The 20899-nt window shown below is 45.9% G+C and overlaps 1 protein-coding gene across 1 annotated transcript; it reads right to left on the reverse strand.

Annotated features, from left to right (window-relative positions):
• Positions 1-3855: 3855 nt before the first annotated feature.
• On the reverse strand, positions 3856-20899 carry LOC144261993 (glutathione S-transferase 3-like). The gene is made up of 6 exons (XM_077811579.1): positions 20890-20899; positions 14536-14634; positions 12293-12347; positions 7009-7141; positions 5969-6110; positions 3856-3984 (listed from the first exon to the last, which is right to left on the reverse strand). The coding sequence occupies exons 2-6, from the start codon at positions 14620-14622 to the stop codon at positions 3856-3858; spliced, it is 546 nt and encodes a 181-aa protein (XP_077667705.1). The 5' UTR covers positions 14623-14634; positions 20890-20899.

The raw sequence follows: 20899 nt of genomic DNA on the forward strand, positions 1-20899 counted from the left end.
TAGTGTGGCTGTTGCAGGTGAGAGCAGGGGAAAAAACCCATCACTTATTGTTCATATCCCAGACAAGTCATGATAGCTTTTTTTAGTATGTATATTTGACCTTGCTTCCCTGAGACTATTCCCATCTCTGAGCTTCCTCCAAGAATGAGAAGTGCTCTGTGTATACAAAGGGTGCTGGGTGTATTTGGATTTCAGTCTAATGTCTCTGCTTTCATTGGGGTGGGTGGTGTGGCATGGTTGGAGCTATGTTCCAGGTTTGTTTTTGAAGAAGATTATGGGGGGCAAGCTAGACAGTGATCCTCTCTACATCCCTCTTAGGTGGTCCTTATTCATAATGACGTTATGCCGAGGCTGGTGAGTAGGAGGCAAAGAATGGTCTTATTCAAAAAAGCAAAGAGCAGAAGTGAGATACACTGTGTAGTTATTCACCAGGATAGTCCCCCCAGGAGCGGTGCAGAAGTGGAAGGGGCTTGCAAACTATGGGTGTGTGGCTATTCCCTATAATGTGCAAAACAAAATTGAGCTATTTCTCAGTCTTAACTTCTACTACATTTTCCCTGCAGGCATGGAGAAAGTGCAGAGAAAAACAGATAGGGTCCTACAATGATTTTCAGCTACAATGAGTATTACAGGGCATTTGTACCTCAGTGGGGAGCGGTATCACTTGTGCCTTGACCAGGTGTGCCGTGTGCACTTATACCTCATGTAAATTATAAAAAGTAACTAAATTTCTCTTCCTGTAAGCATTGGCTCAATAAACAGTTGAATTTTGAACAAATGAATGCTTTTGTTATTCAGATCTGCAGAGGGGTAGGAGGGGGAGCAGGAGGGACAGATGGCGAGTGGGATACAGACTGTGACTGCACCATGCTAGTGGGTGCCATTTTGAAGCCACACTAGGCAGGAGTGGGTGGGAGGCAGGGGCTCCTAACTCCCATCCACCAGCAATAATACTAAATAATAACTTGTGAACCCGGAGAATTACATGCAGCAGTTCCCCCCAGGGGATCTGACTCTTTGTTTCTGGCCTGGGTTTCTGGCTGGAACTCGGGCTCAGCCGAGGCAGGCCAAGGCAGGCACCAGGGTCTGTAGCAGCATGGCAGGACTGGACTGGCTTTCTAGTTGACTGTCATAGTCTTGAGTCACAAAAAGATCCTGGCTCTCGGGGGCAGGCAGCTCCTCTCCAGCATCCTGGTCATCCCCTGCTGAGTTGAGCTGGTCATCCTTGGTGTGGGGCAACAGGCTCCAAATAGTGCCTGGGATGGGTTATACTATAATTGTGTCGAATCCTACCCAGTTCATCACAAAATGGACAGGTCACACGTCTCCTGCTGGATTATCTCCTTTTATCCCTTGTTTCAATGTACTTTCTCCTGAGCTGCTTTCTCTTTATCCAGCACTGATCGGTGTCTCATTTGTGATCCTTCATTTGGCAATGGCTGGCCACAAGAGCTTCTTGAACCAACACTTCTCCCCAGATGGTGATGAGACTCAGGTCTTAGCTCCAAGCAGATGCGTGAGACATGTTGTTGGGCTTCTGGAGTGCTTGTATCACACCAGAATAATGATACACTGGGATCCAGGAGCAAATGGGCAAAATCTGGCTCTGTTCCACCTTTTAAAGGTGGGGTAGGGTCACCTTGGAAATTTGACACAAGGGCAGGGAAGGCACACAAGTACACAGACAGGTCAGTAATGGACGGTCTACAAAACACTGTGAGATAGCTGTTGAATGTGTGTAAACAGTAGTGCTCAGCAATTGCATACACACAAACCAAAACCTGAACTAGTTCAATTTGAAGCAAACCTAGTCCATTTTGCAAGAGGTCTCCAGAAGTCCTGATAAATGGAGAGTTAGTGTACAGTGATGGGTTTCATTGTGTGTACGCAAGTGTTTTCAAACTGGCTTACCTTAATTTGATCTGGTTTAAACACCCATGTAGACAAGCTCTATGTCTGAGAAGTTGTGACATAATAATCAAGGGCCATCACTGTGGAATGACACTTCCTTTTTGGGTCTTCTACCAGCAGGACTATTGACTTTGAATGTCTATCTCCATAGAAACCTGCAACACATGGAGAAACAGGGACCAGAACTGATTTTAAAAGGGTTGCTTCCCTAAGCAAAGAGGGGATGGGGCATTCCAACCCCAGAAGCAAGACAGCCAGTCCAATAAGGAGGGAAGAGCTGCCTGGCCTAAGGATCAAAGTCAGGTCTCACAGGGTGGTGAGATCAGAGTAGGAGTATTATATTTGTTATTTTACATAGATCTGTAACTCTCTTGTGCATCAGCAAGTCCTTTGCTAAGCCTATGTTCATTGCTTTACTGCCACATGGTCCATCAAGGGACTAACTAAGGTTCCTGCATCTCAGGGCCAGGGATGCCCCCTTCAGCTGCATCAGGGAACCAGCACTCTTACCTGGTTAGTCTATTGGGCATCCTGACTTATGACTGAGCAACTGAGCAGTAGTAGCTCAGACTTCCTGCCTGAGGGCTGAGCAAATCAACAGTGTGTTGCCCAGGCTTCCTGGCATAAGGGCTAGCACTCATCTAGCCCCGAGTGTGGGGCCAGGGGCAGCGGGACCTGGGCATACCTTGCTTGATCAAGTCCCAGCCCAGGGCCCTAGAAGTGATGGGTGACGTGACACACGATTGATGGAGGAAATGAGGTTGCTGTCTTGCCTCCCAACAACACAATAGGAGCAATGTCTCTCATCCTTGGGCTACTTCCTACCAGCATCTGGTGGGGCTGCTTCATGGCTGCTGGGCCCTAGTTCCCAGTCTCCTTGCCGAGTGGCTCACTCTCCACTTCCCCACTGGGTTTCTCCAGCTCCTGGGGCAGTAGTTTGCCCTCTCTCCAACTGGGTCCAGAGGGTCATCGCCCACAACAGCCAATCGTGGTCGCTGCAGGCTATTTGGCTCCCTCAGAATGATGTCTGGCTCCTTCCCTGGTCTAGCCCCAGCTGAGCTGCAGGGCCCTGCTCTTATACTTCCTGCGAGGGGGGTGGGGTGGGGTTAACTGAGCCCATCAGGGTGAGCTAACCCCCTTTGCACTGGAAAGAGGCCACTCCACCTCATTACAGTAACCATCAAATCAGCTCCCACAGACAGATCGATTCTGAAGGGAATGTGTCTAAGCAACTGGGGGGCTTGGAAGAACTGTGGCACTGATTCTAGGATCTAAGTGGCCAAACTGGGGTCCCACTGCCCAAGAAGGGTTTCAGACATGGGGTGTGCCGCTGAGAGACCGAGAGCTAGGAACAGTGCTCAATCACTACAAGACCTAGAGGTCTTGGAAGCACATGGGATTCAGTAGTCGGATCCAATCACAACTGACTGGTGTCCAGCCAGAGAGTGGATCTCAGCCAGGTTGTGATGCTGAGGCTCAAAGAGATGAACACATGACTTACCCAAAGACACAGTGAGTCAGTGGTAGATTTGGGAATAGACACAAGGTCTTCTGAATCTGATGCCCGTACCCTATTTTTATAGGGCGATAGATGGGGCTTGCAATAGCATACCGTGTACTTGGGTGCACACTGGAATCTGTGAGGGGACTGATATCTGGGGTGAGGGCAGGCATACTGCTTAAGGCATAGGTAACTGCATTCTTGGTTATGGTGGAGAGCGCAATTCAGAACTGCCAGGCCTGGGATCAGACCTCATTGCCTCTTACAAGCAGCACTGCTGAGTTTAACATTGCATTACAATTTGTGAAATGTGTGTAAATCATTGTGCTAAATAATTAGCTATATTAAAACTGAAAGCATGGCATATCACTGCTCAATGGGCATCTTGGGAAGTATGTGTGTGTGTCATATTACTTGTTGATCTGCTCACCTAAAATTACCTGTCAGAGAGGAAATTCTGAGAGAGCAGTGGGATCATACTCTTCAGTCATTAAAATGGATTCAAGTACTTGTACATCTGCCCAGCTGAGCTGGTTGCCAACAAGAAAATCTTGTCCCTGATCTTTTAAGATCTATATATGAGAAAAAATATTTTGGGGGCACAAATAGGCCCTACACTGCATAAATACAAACCACTGAGCAGTCTGACATTTTCAAAGCAAATTCATTTAAAAATCTGTTTCATTTGGGGGGGAAATTATATACTATTATTATTATATATTATTTATATATAAAATAAATATCCAGGACAGCAAAACTACCATACTAGTGGCATTGAGTGAGAAAATCCATCCGTCTTAATATTGGCCCCTTTTCCACAAAAAGATCAATACGAATGAGCTACTGCCTCTGCACAGAGCCCCACTGAAACTACATCTGTCTGAAGCCAATGGGATTATGTGCAGGAATAGGGGTCATAGAATCATAGAATCATAGAATAACAGAGTTGGAAGGGACCTCTGGAAGCCATCTAGTCCAACCCCCTGCCCAGAGCAGGACCAATCCCAACAAAATCATCCCAGCCAGGGCTTTGTCAAGCCTGACCTTAAAAACTTCTAAGGAAGGGGATTCCACCACCTCCCTAGGTAATGCATTCCAGTGTTTCACCACCCTCCTAGTGAAAAAGTTTTTCCTAATATCCAACCTAAACCTCCCCCACTGCAACTTGAGACCATTACTCCTTGTCCTGTCATCTGCTATCACTGAGAATAGTCTAGATCCATCCTCTTTGGATCCACCTTTCAGGTAGTTAAAAGCAGCTATCAAATCCCCCCTCATTCTTCTCTTCCGTAGACTAAACAATCCCAGTTCCCTCAGCCTCTCCTCATAACTCATGTGTTCCAGTCCCCTAATCATTTTTGTTGCCCTTCGCTGGACTCTCTCCAATTTCTCCACATCCTTCTTGTAGTGTGGGGCCCAAAACTGGACACAGTACTCCAGATGAGGCCTCACCAATGTCGAATAGAGGGGAACGATCACGTCCCTCGATCTGCTGGCAATGCCCCTAATTATACAGCCCAAAATTCCATTGGCCTTCTTGGCAACAAGGGCACACTGTTGACTCATATCCAGCTTCTCATCCACTGTCACCCCTAGGTCCTTCTCTGCAGAACTGCTGCCTAGCCATTCGGTCCCTAGTCTGTAGCGGTGCATTGGATTCTTCCGTCCTAAGTGCAGGACTCTGCACTTGTCCTTGTTGAACCTCATCAGATTTCTTTTGGCCCAATCCTCCAATTTGTCTAGATCCCTCTGTATCCTATCCCTACCCTCCAGCGTATCTACCACTCCTTCCAGTTTAGTGTCATCCGCAAACTTGCTGAGGGTGCAATCCACACCGTCCTCCAGATCATTAATGAAGATGTTGAACAGAACCGGCCCCAGGACCGACCTTGGGGCACTCCGCTAGATACCGGCTGCCAGCTAGATATGGAGCCATTGATCACTACCCGTTGAGCCCGACAATCTAGCCAACTTTCTACCCACCTTGTAGCGCATCCATCCAGCCCATACTTCTTTAACTTGCTGACAAGAATACTGTGGGAGACCGTGTCAAAAGCTTTGCTAAAGTCGAGTCCACTGCTTTCCCTTCATCCACAGAACCAGTTATCTCATCATAGAAGGCAATTAGATTAGTCAGGCATGACTTTCCCTTGGTGAATCCATGCTGACTGTTCCTGATCACTTTCCTCTCGTCTAAGTGCTTCAGAATTGATTCCTTGGTTCAGGACTGGGGCCCAAGTCATCATGCAGAAGGAAAGGCACCTCACTCTCTCTTGAGACAGAGAACAGTCATATGAATATACATGGCTGATGACAGGTGGAAGAAATCAAGGCCATTCCATTTTGTCCTCCTTTCCCCCTCTTTATTCAATGGTTTATGGCCCCATTTCACAGATGGGAAAACATCAGCAGAGAGAGATGCCCAAGAGAACACTTGAGTTTTTTTAAAAATAGGAATTAATGTAAAAAACAAAAATAAAAAAATCACTTACATTCCCCCCACGTCCTTCCCACCCTCTGTCTACCCATTTGCAATGTTCTGTAGCTGCCATATACCTTCTCATATACTGGGAAGTATCTGTTGGTGGCACTCTGAATCATGAAGGCAAAATTCTTCTCCTTTTCCTCAGGAGATGAGAAAGGGTAAATCATGAGCATTTCATTCAGGTCCATTGTTCCTTCAACATACATATCTATCCTCCCATAAAAATGGTAATTGAAGAAATTTCAATGATTAATTTACTAAGTCATTCTACTGCACGATGCTGCAATTCCTGTATATGAAGGCCATACCCAAGCAGCAGAATGTCTGTCACCTGGGGAGTGAATCTCTGCATGCAGAGGGACTGGGGGAGGAATGGCAAAGCTCAGATTTTTGATTGAGCTTTCCCAAACTAAATAGTGTTTTAAAAATTGTGGGGAAAGGGAAAGAGAGGTTCTGAAGGTCAAATAGCCTTGTTTAAAAGAATAATTACAAAACCTGCCCCAATACAGTAGTAATGAGCTCCAAAAACCAAAAAAAAAAACCAGGTGGTTAGAGGCTACAGCCCCAGGCCAGCCACACATTGTGTGTGAGTACACTGGGTTATCTTCTTGGAGCTCATGAAGTAAATGGAGCCCTGCCTGGGCTCAGAAGTATGTCCACAGGTCCTGATCCTGCAATCCATTACACAGCTCAGAAAATCACTTCAGTTTGGAATAAATTTTTACGTAGCTGCTCTAACTTTCCTATCGTCATTTTGGAAATGGCTGGAAGGGGATGTGACAGGCATCCTCTGAACAGGTATGTAATAACAAAAATGGTTCACTTTAGAGGAGGGAGTAAAAGTTATTTGCACAGTGATAGAATTTCTAGAGGGATGGCAAGTTAGATGGTCCCGTTCAGAAAAGATCCTATCAGAAATCAGCCTGCATCTAAAGAATAAATTAAATATATAAAAAGATAATTGTAAGGATGATTTCATTTCCATAGAAATGAGAGAGTCTTCATATTTGTTAATTTGAATACAAAGTTTTCATTTCATTTTCAAATAAATATTTTTCATTTTATCTCAAGCAGCTTTTACAAAATATTCTGGTACAGTCTGTTACAGTACAGTGCTCTCTCCCTCAGGTCCTTCCCACAGAGGTTGTGTTTCCCTGCAATGTAGTTGAGAATGGCTCTGGTCTCCACCAACTTCATCTCATCGATTTCTACCAGGGGCACTTGGTGAAACAGTAGGAATCCAGCTTTGGAAAGGAAAAGAAATTGAGTCATTTAGTCCCTGTAAATTGTCAGATCATTGCAGTGGGATTGAGATAAATGACATTTCTTCAGTTGCCACTTAGACCATTGTCTTGGAGTGTATTAATCCCTGAACCTAAAATTCTACAGAATTTTTCACAGACCCATAAAATGCATGCCAGTGCTAGCTTTTGCATTTGACTCTATCAGAAAAACATCAGTAAGGGATATAAACACCTGGGTAGCCACACAGCTATCAACCAGCTGCATGGCTGGAAAATGGAGATACTTATTGTATTTCTTCTCAAGTCAACTTCCACATACTCTAACTAAACTGCTTTCAAATCAAAGCTTCTTTTTTGTGACAGAAGTGTAGGAATGTCATGTTGTAAAATGCACATTTTTCAACCTAATTACTCCCTTGCTGAGCTTAATCTATCACTATCCCCTACCTCCCTTTTAGAGATTCACCATAATAGATGCAGAAGTGATTCGGTTAATTGTGGGGCCTCCATCAAGTTATAAGGAGACCTATATATTTACATATACATTTAATATAAGATAGATGTGTCCTAAAAAACATAGAACATTATGTTGTGAGAGTGCCATTAAATGATAACACTTTGCAATGTGACAGTGCTATACTATTGTGTCTATAGCATGTCTGTGCTGCTTATTTGGGCCCTTAAAACCAGCTCTGATTTTGGATATGTAGATCCACACTTTTGCAGGAGAGCAAAATAGTAGTGGATCAAATGTGTGACACAGAAGCTACTTGTCAGCTCTTCCAACTTCAGTATGACTCCAGAGAGCAGAACCTAAGGGTATGTCTACACTACAAAATTAAGACGAATGTATAGAAGTCGATTTTTAGAAAGTGAGTTTACACAGTCAATTGTGTGTGTCCCCACTAAGCGCATTAAGTCGGCAGAGTGCGTCCACAGTACCAAGGCTAGCGTCGACTTTCAGAGAGTTGCACTGTGGGTAGCTATCCCACAGTTCCCGCAGTCTCCGCTGCCCATTGGAATACTGGGTTAAGCTCCCAATGCCTGATGGGGCAAAAACATTGTTGTGGGTGGTTTTGGGTACATGTCATCAGTCGCCCCTCCCTCCGTGAAAGCAACAGCAGACAATCGTTTCACGCCTTTTTATTTGTGCGGGCGCCATACTGCCTTCAGCAGACGGTGCAGTAGGACTGCTAACCGTCATCATCATCCACCGCTTCCACTGCCACTCCGCTCTCCTGCTCTTGTCTCAATAGCGAATTTCTCCGTGCTGTCTCTCATGGGCTCCCACTTCCGCTGCAACTCTGCTCTCCTGCTCCCATGAATCCACCTCGCAGGTTGTCAGCCACCGCTTCCACTGCAACTCTGCTCTACTGGTGGTCTCGCAAGACCGCTTCCGCTGCAACTCTGCTCGGTTGCTCTTGTCTCGCCATAACACGGCAAGCATGCAGCCCACTCAGCTGTTGTGTCCTGGCAGCAGACGGTGCAGTAGGTCTGCAAACAATCATCATTGAACGACCGCTTCTGCTGCCACTCTGCTCTCCTGCAGACGCCATACCACGGCAAGCACGGAGCCCATTCAGATCATCACAGCAGTTATGAGCATTGTAAACACCTCGCACAATATCATGCAGTATATGCAGAACCAGAACCTGCAAAAGCAGGCGAGGAGGTGATGGCAGCGCGATGACGAGAGTAATGAGGACATGGACACAGACTTCTCTCAAAGTCTGTGTCCATGGCCTCATTAAGGGCCCCGGCAATTTGGCCATCCTGGTGGCAATGGGGCAGGCTCATGCTGTGGAATGCCAATTCTGGGCCCATGAAACAAGCACAGACTGGTGGGACAGCATAGTGTTACAGGTCTGGGATGATTCCCAGTGGCTGCAAAACTTTTGCATGTGTAAGAGCACTTTCATGGAACTTTGTGATTTGCTTTCCCCTGCCCTGAAGTGCAAGAATACCAAGATGAGAGCAGCGGTCACAGTTCACAAGCAAGGAGCAATAGCCCTCTGGAATCTTGCAGGACCAGACAGCTACCGGGAATCAATTTGGAGTGGGCAAATCTACTGTGGGGGCTGCTGTAATCCAAGTAGCCAAAGCAATCAGTGAGCTGCTGCTATCAAGGGTAGTGACTCTGGGAAATGTGCAGGTCATAGTGGATGGCTTTGCTGCAATGGGATTCCCTAACTGTGGTGGGGCGATAGACGAAACCCATATCCCTCTTATGGGACCGGAGCACCAAGGCAGCCAGTACATACACCGAAAGGGGTACTTTTCAGTGGTGCTGCAAGCACTGGTGGATCACAAGGGACGTTTCCCCAACATCGATGTGGGATGGCCGGGAAAGGTGCATGACGCTCGCATCTTCAGGAACTCTGGTCTGTTTAAATGGCTGCAGGAAGGGATTTACTTCCCCGACCAGAAAATAACTGTTGGGGATGTTGAAATACCTATAGTTATCCTTGGGACCCAGCCTACCCCTTAATGCCATGGCTCATGAAGCCGTACACAGGCACCCTGGACAGTAGTAAGGAGCTGTTCAACTATAGGCTGAGCAAGTGCAGAACGGTGGTAGAATGTGCATTTGGACATTTAAAAGCTCGCTGGTGCAGTTTACTGACTCTGTTAGACCTCAGTGAAACCAATATTTCCATTGTTATTACCACTTGCTGTGTGCTCCACAATATCTGTGAGAATAAGGGGGAGACGTTTATGGCGGGGTGGGAAGTTGAGGCAAATCGCCTGGCCGCTGATTACGCGCAGTCAGACACCAGGGCAGTTAGGAGAGCACAGCAGGGCATGCTGTGCATCAGAGAAGCTTTGAAAACCAGTTTCATGGCTGACCAGGCTATGGTGTGACAGTTCTGTTTGTTTCTTCTTGATGAAAACCTGCCCCCTTGGTTCACTCTACTTCCCTTTAAGCCAGCCACCCTCCCCTCCCCCCTTCTATCACCGCTTGCAGAGGCAATAAAGTCATTGTTATTTCAAATTCATGCATTCTTTATTAATGAGTCACACAAATAGGGGGAGAACTGCCAAGGTAGCCCGGGAGGGGTGAGGAGGAGGGAAGCACTGGGTGGGGTGGCGGTGGAGGGGAGGAGGGAAGGACAAGGCCACACTGCACTTCAGAACTTATTGAATGGCAGCCTTCTGTTGCTTGGCCAGTCCTCTGGGGTGGAGTGGTTGGGTGCTCAGAGAAGTGGCAGTCTGTGCCTTTCCTGCACCTCAACCATATGGCGAAGCATATCAGTTTGATCCTCCACTAGCCTCAGTATTGTATCCTGCCTCCTCTCATCATGCTGCCGCCACCTTTCCTCTTGATCCCACCACCTCTCCTGTTGCTCCCGCCACCTGTCCTCGTGTTCATTTTGTGCTTTCCTGGACTCTGACATTGTCTGCCTCCACCATTCTGCTGGGCTCTTTCAGTGCTGGAGGACTGCATGAGCTCAGAGAACATTTCATCGCGCGTGCATTTTTTTCGCCTTCTTATCTGCGCTAGCCTCTGGGATGAAGATGCTAGTCACAGCGTTGAAACATTTGCAGCTGTGGGAGGAAAAAAGGGGAGATTAAAATTGAAAAAGACACATTGGCCATTTAAAAGGAGGGGCTGATGTTTTCAGGTTAACGTGCAGCACAAACCCAACTAACCCCCCCCACACACCCAATTCTCTGGGATGATTGCTTCACCCCTCCCCCCACCACGTGGCTAACAGCGGGGATGATTTCTTTTCAGCCACAGGCAAACAGCCCAGCAGGAACGGCCACCTCTGAATGTCCCCTTAATAAAATTCCCCTATTTCAACCAGGTGACCATGAATGATATCACTCTCCTGAGGATAACACAGAGAGATAAAGAATGGATGTTGCTTAATGCCAGCAAACACCAGGACCATACGCTGCTTTCTTATGCAATGATTCCAGACTACATGCTACTGGCCTGGTGTGGTAAAGTGTCCTACCATGGAGGACGCAATAAGGCTGCCCTCCCCAGAAACCTTTTGCAAAGGCTTGGGGAGTACCTCCAGGACAGCTTCATGGAGATGTCCCTAGAGGATTTCTGCTCCATCCCCAGGCACGTTAACAGACTTTTCCAGTAGCTGTACTGGCTGCAGAATCACCCAAAGTCTTCAGGGCAAAGTAATTATTAAACACGCTTGATTTTAAAGTATGTATTATATTTACAAAGGTACACTCACCAGAGGTGCCTTCTCCGCCTTCAAGGTCCGGGAGCCCGGGTTGGGAGGGTACTGTCACCAGGGTGATAAACAGTTCCTGGCTGTCGGGGAGAACGGTTTCTCCGCTTGTCTGCTGTGTGCTATCTCCTCCTCCTCATCTTCCTCGTCCCCAAAATCCTCATCCCTGTTGCGTGAGACTCCCCCCTTGCAGGAGTCCATGTACAGGGGTGGGGCAGTGGTAGGGGCACCCCCTAGAATTGCATGCAGCTCATCATAGAAGCGGCATGTCTGGGGCTCTGACCCCAAGTGGGCGTTTTCCTCTTGGGTTTTTTGGTAGGCTTGCCTAAGTTCCTTAAGTTTCACACGTCACTGCTGTGGGTCCCTCTGATAGCCTCTGTCCTTCATGCCCTTGATGATTTTTTCAAATATTTTGGCATTTCGTCTTTTGGAACAGAGTTCTGATAGCACAGATTCGTCTCCCCATACAGCAATCAGATCCAGTACCTCCCGTTCAGTCCATGCTGGAGCTCTTTTGCGATTCTGGGACTCCATCATGGTCACCTCTGCTGATGAGCTCTGCGTGGTCACCTGCAGCTTGCCACGCTGGCCAAACAGGAAATGAAATTCAAAAGTTCGCAGGGCTTTTCCTGTCTACCTGGCCAGTGCATCTGAGTTCAGAGTGCTGTCCAGAGCAGTCACGATGGAGTACTCTGGGATAGGTCCCAGAGTCCAATACCATCGAATTGCATCCACACTAACCCAAATTCGACCCGGCGATGTCGATTTCAGCGCTAATCTCCTCGTCGGGGAGGAGTACAGAAATTGATTTTAAGAGCCCATTAAGTCCATAAAAGTGGCTTCGTTGTGTGGGTGGGTGCAGGGTTAAATTGATCTAACACTGCTAAATTCAATGTAAACTCATTGTGTAGACCAGGGTTAAGGGGAGAATTTAGCTGTTATTCAACAGGCTTACCCTGAATTAACTTTTCATATTGTTTTCTTGTTTCCAAATATTCGGCTTCTTCAAACTGGAAAACAAAGGGACAAGAGGAACTAGATAGTTATATCTCAGAGATTACAAGTGAAGATTTTAGTCAGGGGACATTTGCTTAATAGCTTCTCATAAATGGGTTAATATAGGAGACGCATCCCAAAATATCCAACGTGAAAAGAGGAGGATCTAAATGAGGCAGTGAATGACCCAAATAAAAGTTTGTGCTGCTATTACTCTATACCCCACCTGATCTCATCAGGTTCATTACTTCAAACTCAAAGATGGCTAAGACCCCCTTGGAAACACAGAACATTTCATGAGGCAGTCTGTGATCATCAGAATGTTTGACACTATCAGTAGAATCCCTGTGGTTATACTGTGCAGCTGAACACCTCAGGTCTATTAGCATAAAAACTGAGGGTAAGTGATATTAGTGTTTCAGCATCAGCCGTCCAAGCTTCTTTTCTGTTATCATGTTTAACAGTTAGACTAGCATAATTCTGTGTAAGAATTTTTCACAAGCTTACTTGGAAACTAATATCCACTAACATCCAGTTATGTAAGCCTTGTATATAAGCTGGGTGCTGTTAGCACAGTGACTAAGGAGAAAGTGTGGAAAGCAGAATGTATACTAAGCTACTCCTGGGGGAATTCTGTGCCAAAAGAAATTAAAAGTTCTGCACACAATATTTTAAAATTCTGCATATGTTGGCAAAATAATGCAATTTCATCACTCTGGTTTCTATTATTTTGATAATTTATTTAAACTACAATACAATGGATGAAGAATGGGAGAAGGGAGTATTGGGAGCAACCCCCCTTTCCTAATAGTAATGTAGCTAGGTTTGACCCTTTATTTCTAGTTATTAGTCATTAGTTATTAGTCAACAAATATATGCAGCCATATGCTCAGTTTTACATCATAGGCAACTGAAGAGCAAGTGAGGGCTGGGGAATCAAACTCACAATTTATATTGGCTACTGACCATCTCCAGAAAGATTTGATAGGAAATTTTTTTAGTCCAAAAATTTAGACCAGTTTTAATCACTAAAAGATCATAAGCATTTATAAGGCCATACTGTCCTTTACACCACTTTGGCAATGTAAAGGAGTCTTAAAACTTTTACACCTGATTTATACTCATGGGGGAATTCACAAAGACAATGGGAAAAATTCACTAAGCAGGCAGGCTGCTACATTCTGCTCTGCCTCAGGAGACAGAGCCTGCTTCATGTCTACCTCCTCAGAAACACCCCAAAGCCTTGCTCCTCCATGCCAAATGTGCTGCAATAGCGAGTAAGAGGGCCAGAGTGTCTCTCTCTCTCTCTCTCTCACCCGCATGGCTGCCCAGTGATGATTTATGTCTCGACCTGCTTTTCTGGGCACCCAAACCAAACTGCCTGTGCTGCTGGGGAGGGGCACATGACCACTCTTGCGGCTTCCCTTTGCTTCCCTATCAGAAGTCATTTTTCTGCAAGGAAGCAAAGAAATCTGTGGGAGACATGAATTCTGTGCACGTACAGTGACGCAAAATTCCTCCAGGAGTAGTGAGCCCCTGGTCTTTCCAGCCTTATGGGACAAATATGACCTTGTAGCTAGGGCCCAGGGAGATCTGGATTCTACTGACTCTGGCAGAAACATCCTGTATGATCTCAGACAAGTGCCTTTGATCTCAGTTTCCTAGACCTAAACCTCAACAGCGTTGTCCAGGCAGAAACAGAATGGCACCACTGAGCTCTGGATTGCAAGGTGCAGCAGCTCAGAGCAGGAATGGCCACAAACCTTCCAGCCTCCTCCAGCCACCCTGGCAGCTGCCGCCTCTTTGGGCCAGCCCCTTTTCCTCACCCTCCACTCACCACTTCCGCTTTGCCCTTTGCCACCTTCCAGGGGCGCTGGGCCCCTCCAGACCTGGGAGGGGGTCATTGCCAGTTGCCACTCCACCAATGTATACAGTTTGGGGGGCAATGTCCGCCCCATACCCTCCCAACTCTGCCCATGGCAGACCACCTGAGACTGTGTCACAGCCCACCTTTGGGCTGTAGCCCACAGTTTGGGAACCTCTGCTATAGAAGTCTTATTCTGTGCACCTAGGGGCACATGATCATTCATGTCCTGCTGGGTTCAGAACTGTGGATTGAGCTTCAGTGAGTTAAAACTTGAAAAAATCTTTTCAATCAAACAATCTTTATGAGATATCTTAATTGATACATTATGAACAAACCTCAACCCCAGCTGTTTCTAACAGCCATCTTATCGTTTCCATTCGGCCTCTTCCATTAAAGTAGTAAAGCTTGGGTTTTGTAGCCATGATTTGGATTTCCTGACAAAGAAAGCAAGGAAAAACATTTTGCACAGTTCTAACAAAAAATTTCAGTTGTTCATAGATCAAAGCAGAACTTTTGTATGTGAATTTGTTTTGGGAGCATATTAGAGGTTGTAAGCTTATATTTAAAATATACCAATACTGCCTTACAAAGAATACCCAAAAATCACCTCTGTGGCTTAATGCATATTATGGCAAGGGGGGATGAGGGGATGATGTGCACGAGAGAGCCTGATTCTGGGTTAATGTGCACTGCTGGGAGGATGCCAGATTAGTCCTACCTGCTTGCAGAAGTAAAGCCTAATGCCAATGGTTTCAAACTTACATGCCGAAGAGTAGATACCCAATAAACACCCTGGTTTATTTTTCAACTAGAGCTGCCAATGCTCAGAAACTTTGAACTATCAGCTAGCATATTATTGCCTGCACATTCCTATGCTTCACATCATTTTTGACACACATTGTAACAAACCAAGTAGATACTTGGAGCAGAATATTCTTCCAGTAACTATGCAATAGAAAAATTGTATCACTGACTGTAAACCAAGGCATGTATTTATTAATTGTAGTTGGGAGTGTGGAAGAGGAGGGGGTAGCAAAAGCAAATAACCTCCTCCCACCCCCTTTCCTTTTAAGATGCTCTCTAGCTGTTCATTTAGTTTAGACATTGAAGGGTATTGTTTCCTGTCTCTTTAAAGTTTTTCAAATGCGGGAAGTGGGATACCTAGAAATGGGCTAGAATAGTTTTGAATGGTGCTATGCTCTAATATGGCCTCCTCACTGTATCTTTGCCAGCAGTTGTTTTCTTTGACAAGATTTCAGTGACAAAAATGAAATCTTAATAAAGCAGTGCTGCAGCATTCGGTGAAAATGGAAAGTGCCTTTCCTCTGACCAACACCCAGGAGTCAGGGAACAGAGGGGGAGGGGATTTTGATTTTTGTAGATCGCATCGCTGTAGCTTTTACTGCTGTCTGTCTGTCCCACACATTCCGCCTGATGCACTCAGAGAAAGCAGACGCTCAGTTCCTGGCTTCCCTTCCAGTCACTCTCACTCACTTGCTCACCTCTTGTCTCCCCCTTGGCATGTGCTCTCTCTGTCCTCGCTCAGCAAACTAAAAGCTGCCTCCCTCCTCTGAGATGCCTTCCTGCTTTCCCCTCCCCACTTCTAACCCCTGGACTTTCTTCCCTTCCCAAGGAGGCTGTGAGCAATCAGACGGCCTTTGCTGCAAGTAGAGATATTAGCACAACCTGCTGCTCCATTCATGCCCAACAGGTTAGAACGTAAGGAAGTTGCCTGCATGTACCCCTCAGTACAAACCTGTTCCAACTTGTGGCTCTCTCAGCTGTTTTCCATCTTAAATGAAATATACTTTCAAGTTATGAGATTGTAGCTCCGCCTCCAGACTCCTCAGTCACACAGGGGCTTATCCAGCTTTCCTTAAAGTCTATGTGAAGACTCCCAGATAGAGTTACACTGAAACAGTAAGGAAAGGAAATGCCCACTTCTTTTAACAAACAAACCTATCTAACCCTTATCTGACTGTCTCAAGCAAAGAATATCAGAATGGCCACAGTGGGTCAGATCACAGGTCCATCTAGACCACTATCCTGTCCTCAGACAGTGGCCAATGCCAGGTTCTTCAGAGGGAATGACCAGAACAGGGCAATCATCGAGTGATCCATCCCCTGTCATCCACTCCTGCTTCTGGCAGTCAGAGGTTTAGGGACACCCAGAGCATGGGGTTGCCTCTATGACCCTAACCTCCTCCGGTCCACACAATGAAAACTCTCACCTGAGGTTAGAGGTCCTTTCATCATAGGCTAGCTCGGAGTGTAGTTTAGAGCCAGAAGGACAGACAAGTTGTCCCCCAATTCAGTGGGAAAAAGTCATAGACTGGCTCAGATATGCCTCCCAGAAGTCCTAGTGATGCCCGAAGGGGAGTTCAGCAGCAGTGAGGACACTGGAATTTGACTGTGGCTTTGCAGTGTGGCTGCTCACACCTGGACTAGGCTAATCTGGGTGCTTAAACACCCAAGCTAACTCTGCATACCCCAGCTCTGTCTCTCCATCCAATGCTGCCGTATGAGACACAGAGAAATATACTGAGCAGTACTGAATTTTAAAAAGAATAATCTTTTGCAATAACTTGATATGTGAATTCTGTCCTAGGGCCTGATCATTCACCCATATTAGACTAATGCAGAGATCCTCTATATGGACAATCCCAAACTGGATAGAGGAAAGGGGTTACCTGCCTCTATTACACGATCCTCCAGGGGCTTGTGAGGAGATGGCAGGAAATACACTTTGTTTTCTCCTGCCCAGACAGACCAGCAGAAAATTAATGGCACCTCTGAGGTGCACATAGGAAGCCTTCTACAATCCTTGTGGACTAAAGATCACAAAACTGTATCTTGCAAGTAGCAGTTGCCTTATAGAGGTGGGACTGTGCCAAATGTAACGTTAAAAGTAATGCCCTCTGTCCTCAGTGCACATGTAGTCTAATACTCCCTTTGTCCCTGATAACTCAGGTAATTGGAAAATGGAATGAAGTTCAACTGTTCCAATTTTTTAATAAAGACAATGTCATGTCTCAAGGTGAAAATGGAACTTGCCAGAATGGCTCTGTGCCTTTATTTTCAGATAAAGAACTTTCTTATTCAGCCTGCAGTAAGTGTTGGGAGCACTAGAGAGCTGTTTATTTTTGAAATTGTGTTTCAGTAAATTATTAGGGCTGACTCATAAGTACCCAGTCCTGGAAATACTTGAACATAGAGGTAACTTTACTCACACGAGTAATACCATTGACTTCAGTCCCATCTGTGACTTCAGTAGGACTACGCACTTGAGTAAACTTACATGTGTTGTTATAGAGACAAGGTGGACGAGGTAATAATACCTTTTATTGGACCAACTTCTGCTAGGCTTTGAGCAGCACAGAGCTCTTCTTCAGGTCCAGTAAAAGACATTGCCTCACCCAACTTGTGACACTTTTATACCAATAAAATAAAACCCAACAGGACCTTCTAAAAGGGGATAAGACAAAATGCCGCGCCTATTGTGGATACAAAAAGCGGCACAGTAAACAAGTAATCATAAACATTCTATCCCATGTACTCACACAAAACACCAAAAGAGGCAGAGCAAGTAAACAGTCATATTTACTACATCCCATTCACTTCCACACACATACACATACAAATTCTGCAAAGTTGTTATAGTTGCCAGCCTAGAGGTTGCTCACGCCAAGTTACTGGCCAGGTAACCTGGGCATGAGGGTGGAGCTGAGTCTTTGTCAGATGAGCATCTGATGCTCCTGGAAGGTGGTTGCAGAACCAGACTCAAAGTTCTTAGTCTTTAGGGTCTGTTTTTATAAGAGTTTTATTCCTATGCCAGTCTATGGAGGTGGCTTTATCATGCTGTTGCTGAATCAATCAGCAGATGGCACATCTCTGATGGCTCCGTGCTGCCAGATGTTATCTTGCTCTTTGGTTCTCCCATCCTTGAGGCTGTTAGGTGGATTCCAGTCTGCCCTCCAGGGGTCAGCCGGTTATCCCCACTTTGCGCAATCGATACCGAAGTGGTAACTTTTACCCTGGCACTCTTAACCATTCATCTTCTATTTACACACAACATCCATTCATATGCATTCTCGAGCTTTATTTCAACATATATCTCTTCTGACTTTAACAACTCTTAGGGTGTAACAAAACTGCTTAACCCCCTAACCATATAACATACATAATAAGCAAGTTAAAGAACGTGAGAACGGTGGGACTCTCTATTAAGGGTGTGTGCTGTTCCGAGGAACAGTTGTTTTTGCAAAGTCTTATCTCTTCTGAGAACAGACTCTCTGTCCCAGGATGTGCTCAGCAGTTTGGCCTTCTAATTAACATTACTTTGGGATCTTTAAACTATATCAAATTAAAAATCATACAGAAATCCTCTGGTATTGTAACAACACTAACATCCTGGGACAACACTGCAAACAAACATGTGGTGTTAGTATTGACCATCGGGATTGCAGTTGTGCACAGAGGCCTCAGCTCTGTTATGCTATGTCCCGTACAAACATATAACAAAGATGAGTTTAAGGGTTTGCAGGATGAATTACCCAATTGTACCAGATACCAGTAAAAATGAACAAGATGATAAGTTGCTGCCCTGACAGACGTTAAAAAGCCTTTGCTCAGCACAGAATGCTGCTTTTCATTCTTAGGTGCTGCTAAGTTATTTCAGTATTGGTCTCTTGTCCTGTATCACACTGCAGGAATAAAAATACTGGCTTCTCAGTACCAAATCCTCTAGAATCCTGAGATATTCCACTAAAGAACACTAAACTTTCTAAACTACTACATGCCACAAGGGGCCACAGCAACCCACCCAGCAATATTGTTAACCTATCCAACTATACTCTCAGCCCAGCAGAAGCAGCTGTCCTATCTCAGGGCCTCTCCTTCTGCCCCTCCACCCCCAGGAACATGATACAGTTCTGTGGTGACCTAGAATCCTATTTTCGACGTCTCCGACTCAAGGAACATTTCCAACATACCTCTGAACAACACACTAATCCACAGAGACCTCCCTACCAACACTACAAAAAGAAGGATTCTAGGTGGACTCCTCCTGAAGGTCGAAACAGCAGACTGGACTTTTACATAGAGTGCTTCCGCCGACGTGCACGGGCTGAAATTGTGGAAAAGCAGCATCACTTGCCCCATAACCTCAGCCGTGCGGAACACAATGCCATTCACAGCCTCAGAAACAACTCTGACATCATAATCAAAAAGGCTGACAAAGGAGGTGATGTTGTCATCATGAATAGGTCGGAATATGAACAAGAGGCTGCTCGGAAGCTCTCCAACACCACTTTCTACAAGCCATTACCCTCTGATCCCACTGAGAGTTACCAAAAGAAACTACAGCACTTGCTCAAGAAACTCCCTGAAAAAGCAGAAGATCAAATCCGCACAGACACACCCCTGGAACCCCGACCTGGGATATTCTATCTACTACCCAAGATCCATAAACATGGAAATCCTGGGCGCCCCATCATCTCAGGCATTGGCACCCTGACAGCAGGATTGTCTGGCTATGTAGACTCCCTCCTCAGGCCCTACGCTACCAGCACTCCCAGCTACCTTTGAGACACCACTGACTTCCTGAGGAAACTTCAATCCATCGGTGATCTTCCTGATAACACCATCCTGGCCACTATGGATGTAGAAGCCCTCTACACCAACGTTCCACACAAAGATGGACTACAAGCCATCAAGAACACTATCCCCGATAATGTCACGGCTAACCTGGTGACTGAACTTTGTGACTTTGTCCTTACCCATAACTATTTTACATTTGGGGACAATGTATACCTTCAAATCAGCGGCACTGCTATGGGTACCTGCATGGCCCCACAGTATGCCAACATTTTTATGGCTGACTTAGAACAATGCTTCCTCAGCTCTTGTCCCCTAACGCCCCTACTCTACTTGCGCTATATTGATGATATCTTCATCATCTGGACCCATGGAAAAGAAGCCCTTGAGGAATTCCACCATGATTTCAACAATTTCCATCCCACCATCAACCTCAGCCTGGTCCACTCCACACAAGAGATCCACTTCCTGGACACTACAGTGCTAATAAACGATGGTCACATAAACACCACCCTATACCGGAAAACAACTGACCGCTATTCCTACCTACATGCCTCCAGCTTTCACCCTGACTACACTACACGATCCATCATGTACAGCCAAGCTCTGCGATACAACCGCATTTGCTCCAACCCCTCAGACAGAGGCAAACACCTACAAGAGCTCTGTCAAGCATTCTTACAACTACAATACCCACCTGCAGAAGTGAAGAAACAGATTGATAGAGCCAGAAGATTTCCCAGAAGTCTCCTACTACAGGACAGCCCTAATAAAGAAAATAACAGAACGCCACTAGCCGTCACCTTCAGCCCCCAACTAAAACCTCTCCAACGCATTATTAAGGATCTACAACCTATCGTGAAGGATGACCCAACACTCTCACAAACCTTGGGAGACAGGCCAGTCCTTGCCTACAGACAGCCCCCCAACCTGAAGCAAATACTCACCAGCAACCACATACCACACAACAGAACCACTAACCCAGGAACCTATCCTTGCAAAAAAGCCCGTTGCCAACTGTGCCCACATATCTATTCAGGGGACACCATCCCAGGGCCTAATAACATCAGCTACACTGTCAGAGGCTCGTTCACCTGCACATCC

This window comes from Eretmochelys imbricata, chromosome 3, assembly GCF_965152235.1.
Source record: "Eretmochelys imbricata isolate rEreImb1 chromosome 3, rEreImb1.hap1, whole genome shotgun sequence".
NCBI lineage: Eukaryota > Metazoa > Chordata > Testudines > Cheloniidae > Eretmochelys > Eretmochelys imbricata.

Bases quoted from the DNA above. Each gene is read 5' to 3' on its own strand.
- LOC144261993 (XM_077811579.1), bottom strand. From the start codon at position 14,622: ATGGCTACAAAACCCAAGCTTTACTACTTTAATGGAAGAGGCCGAATG. The intron at 7,142-12,292 runs GTAAGCCTGTTG...TCCTTTCCAAAG, and splicing joins ATATGAAAAGTTAATTCAGG to CTGGATTCCTACTGTTTCAC. The intron at 6,111-7,008 runs GTACTGTAACAG...TTTTTATGGGAG, and splicing joins GACCTGAGGGAGAGAGCACT to GATAGATATGTATGTTGAAG.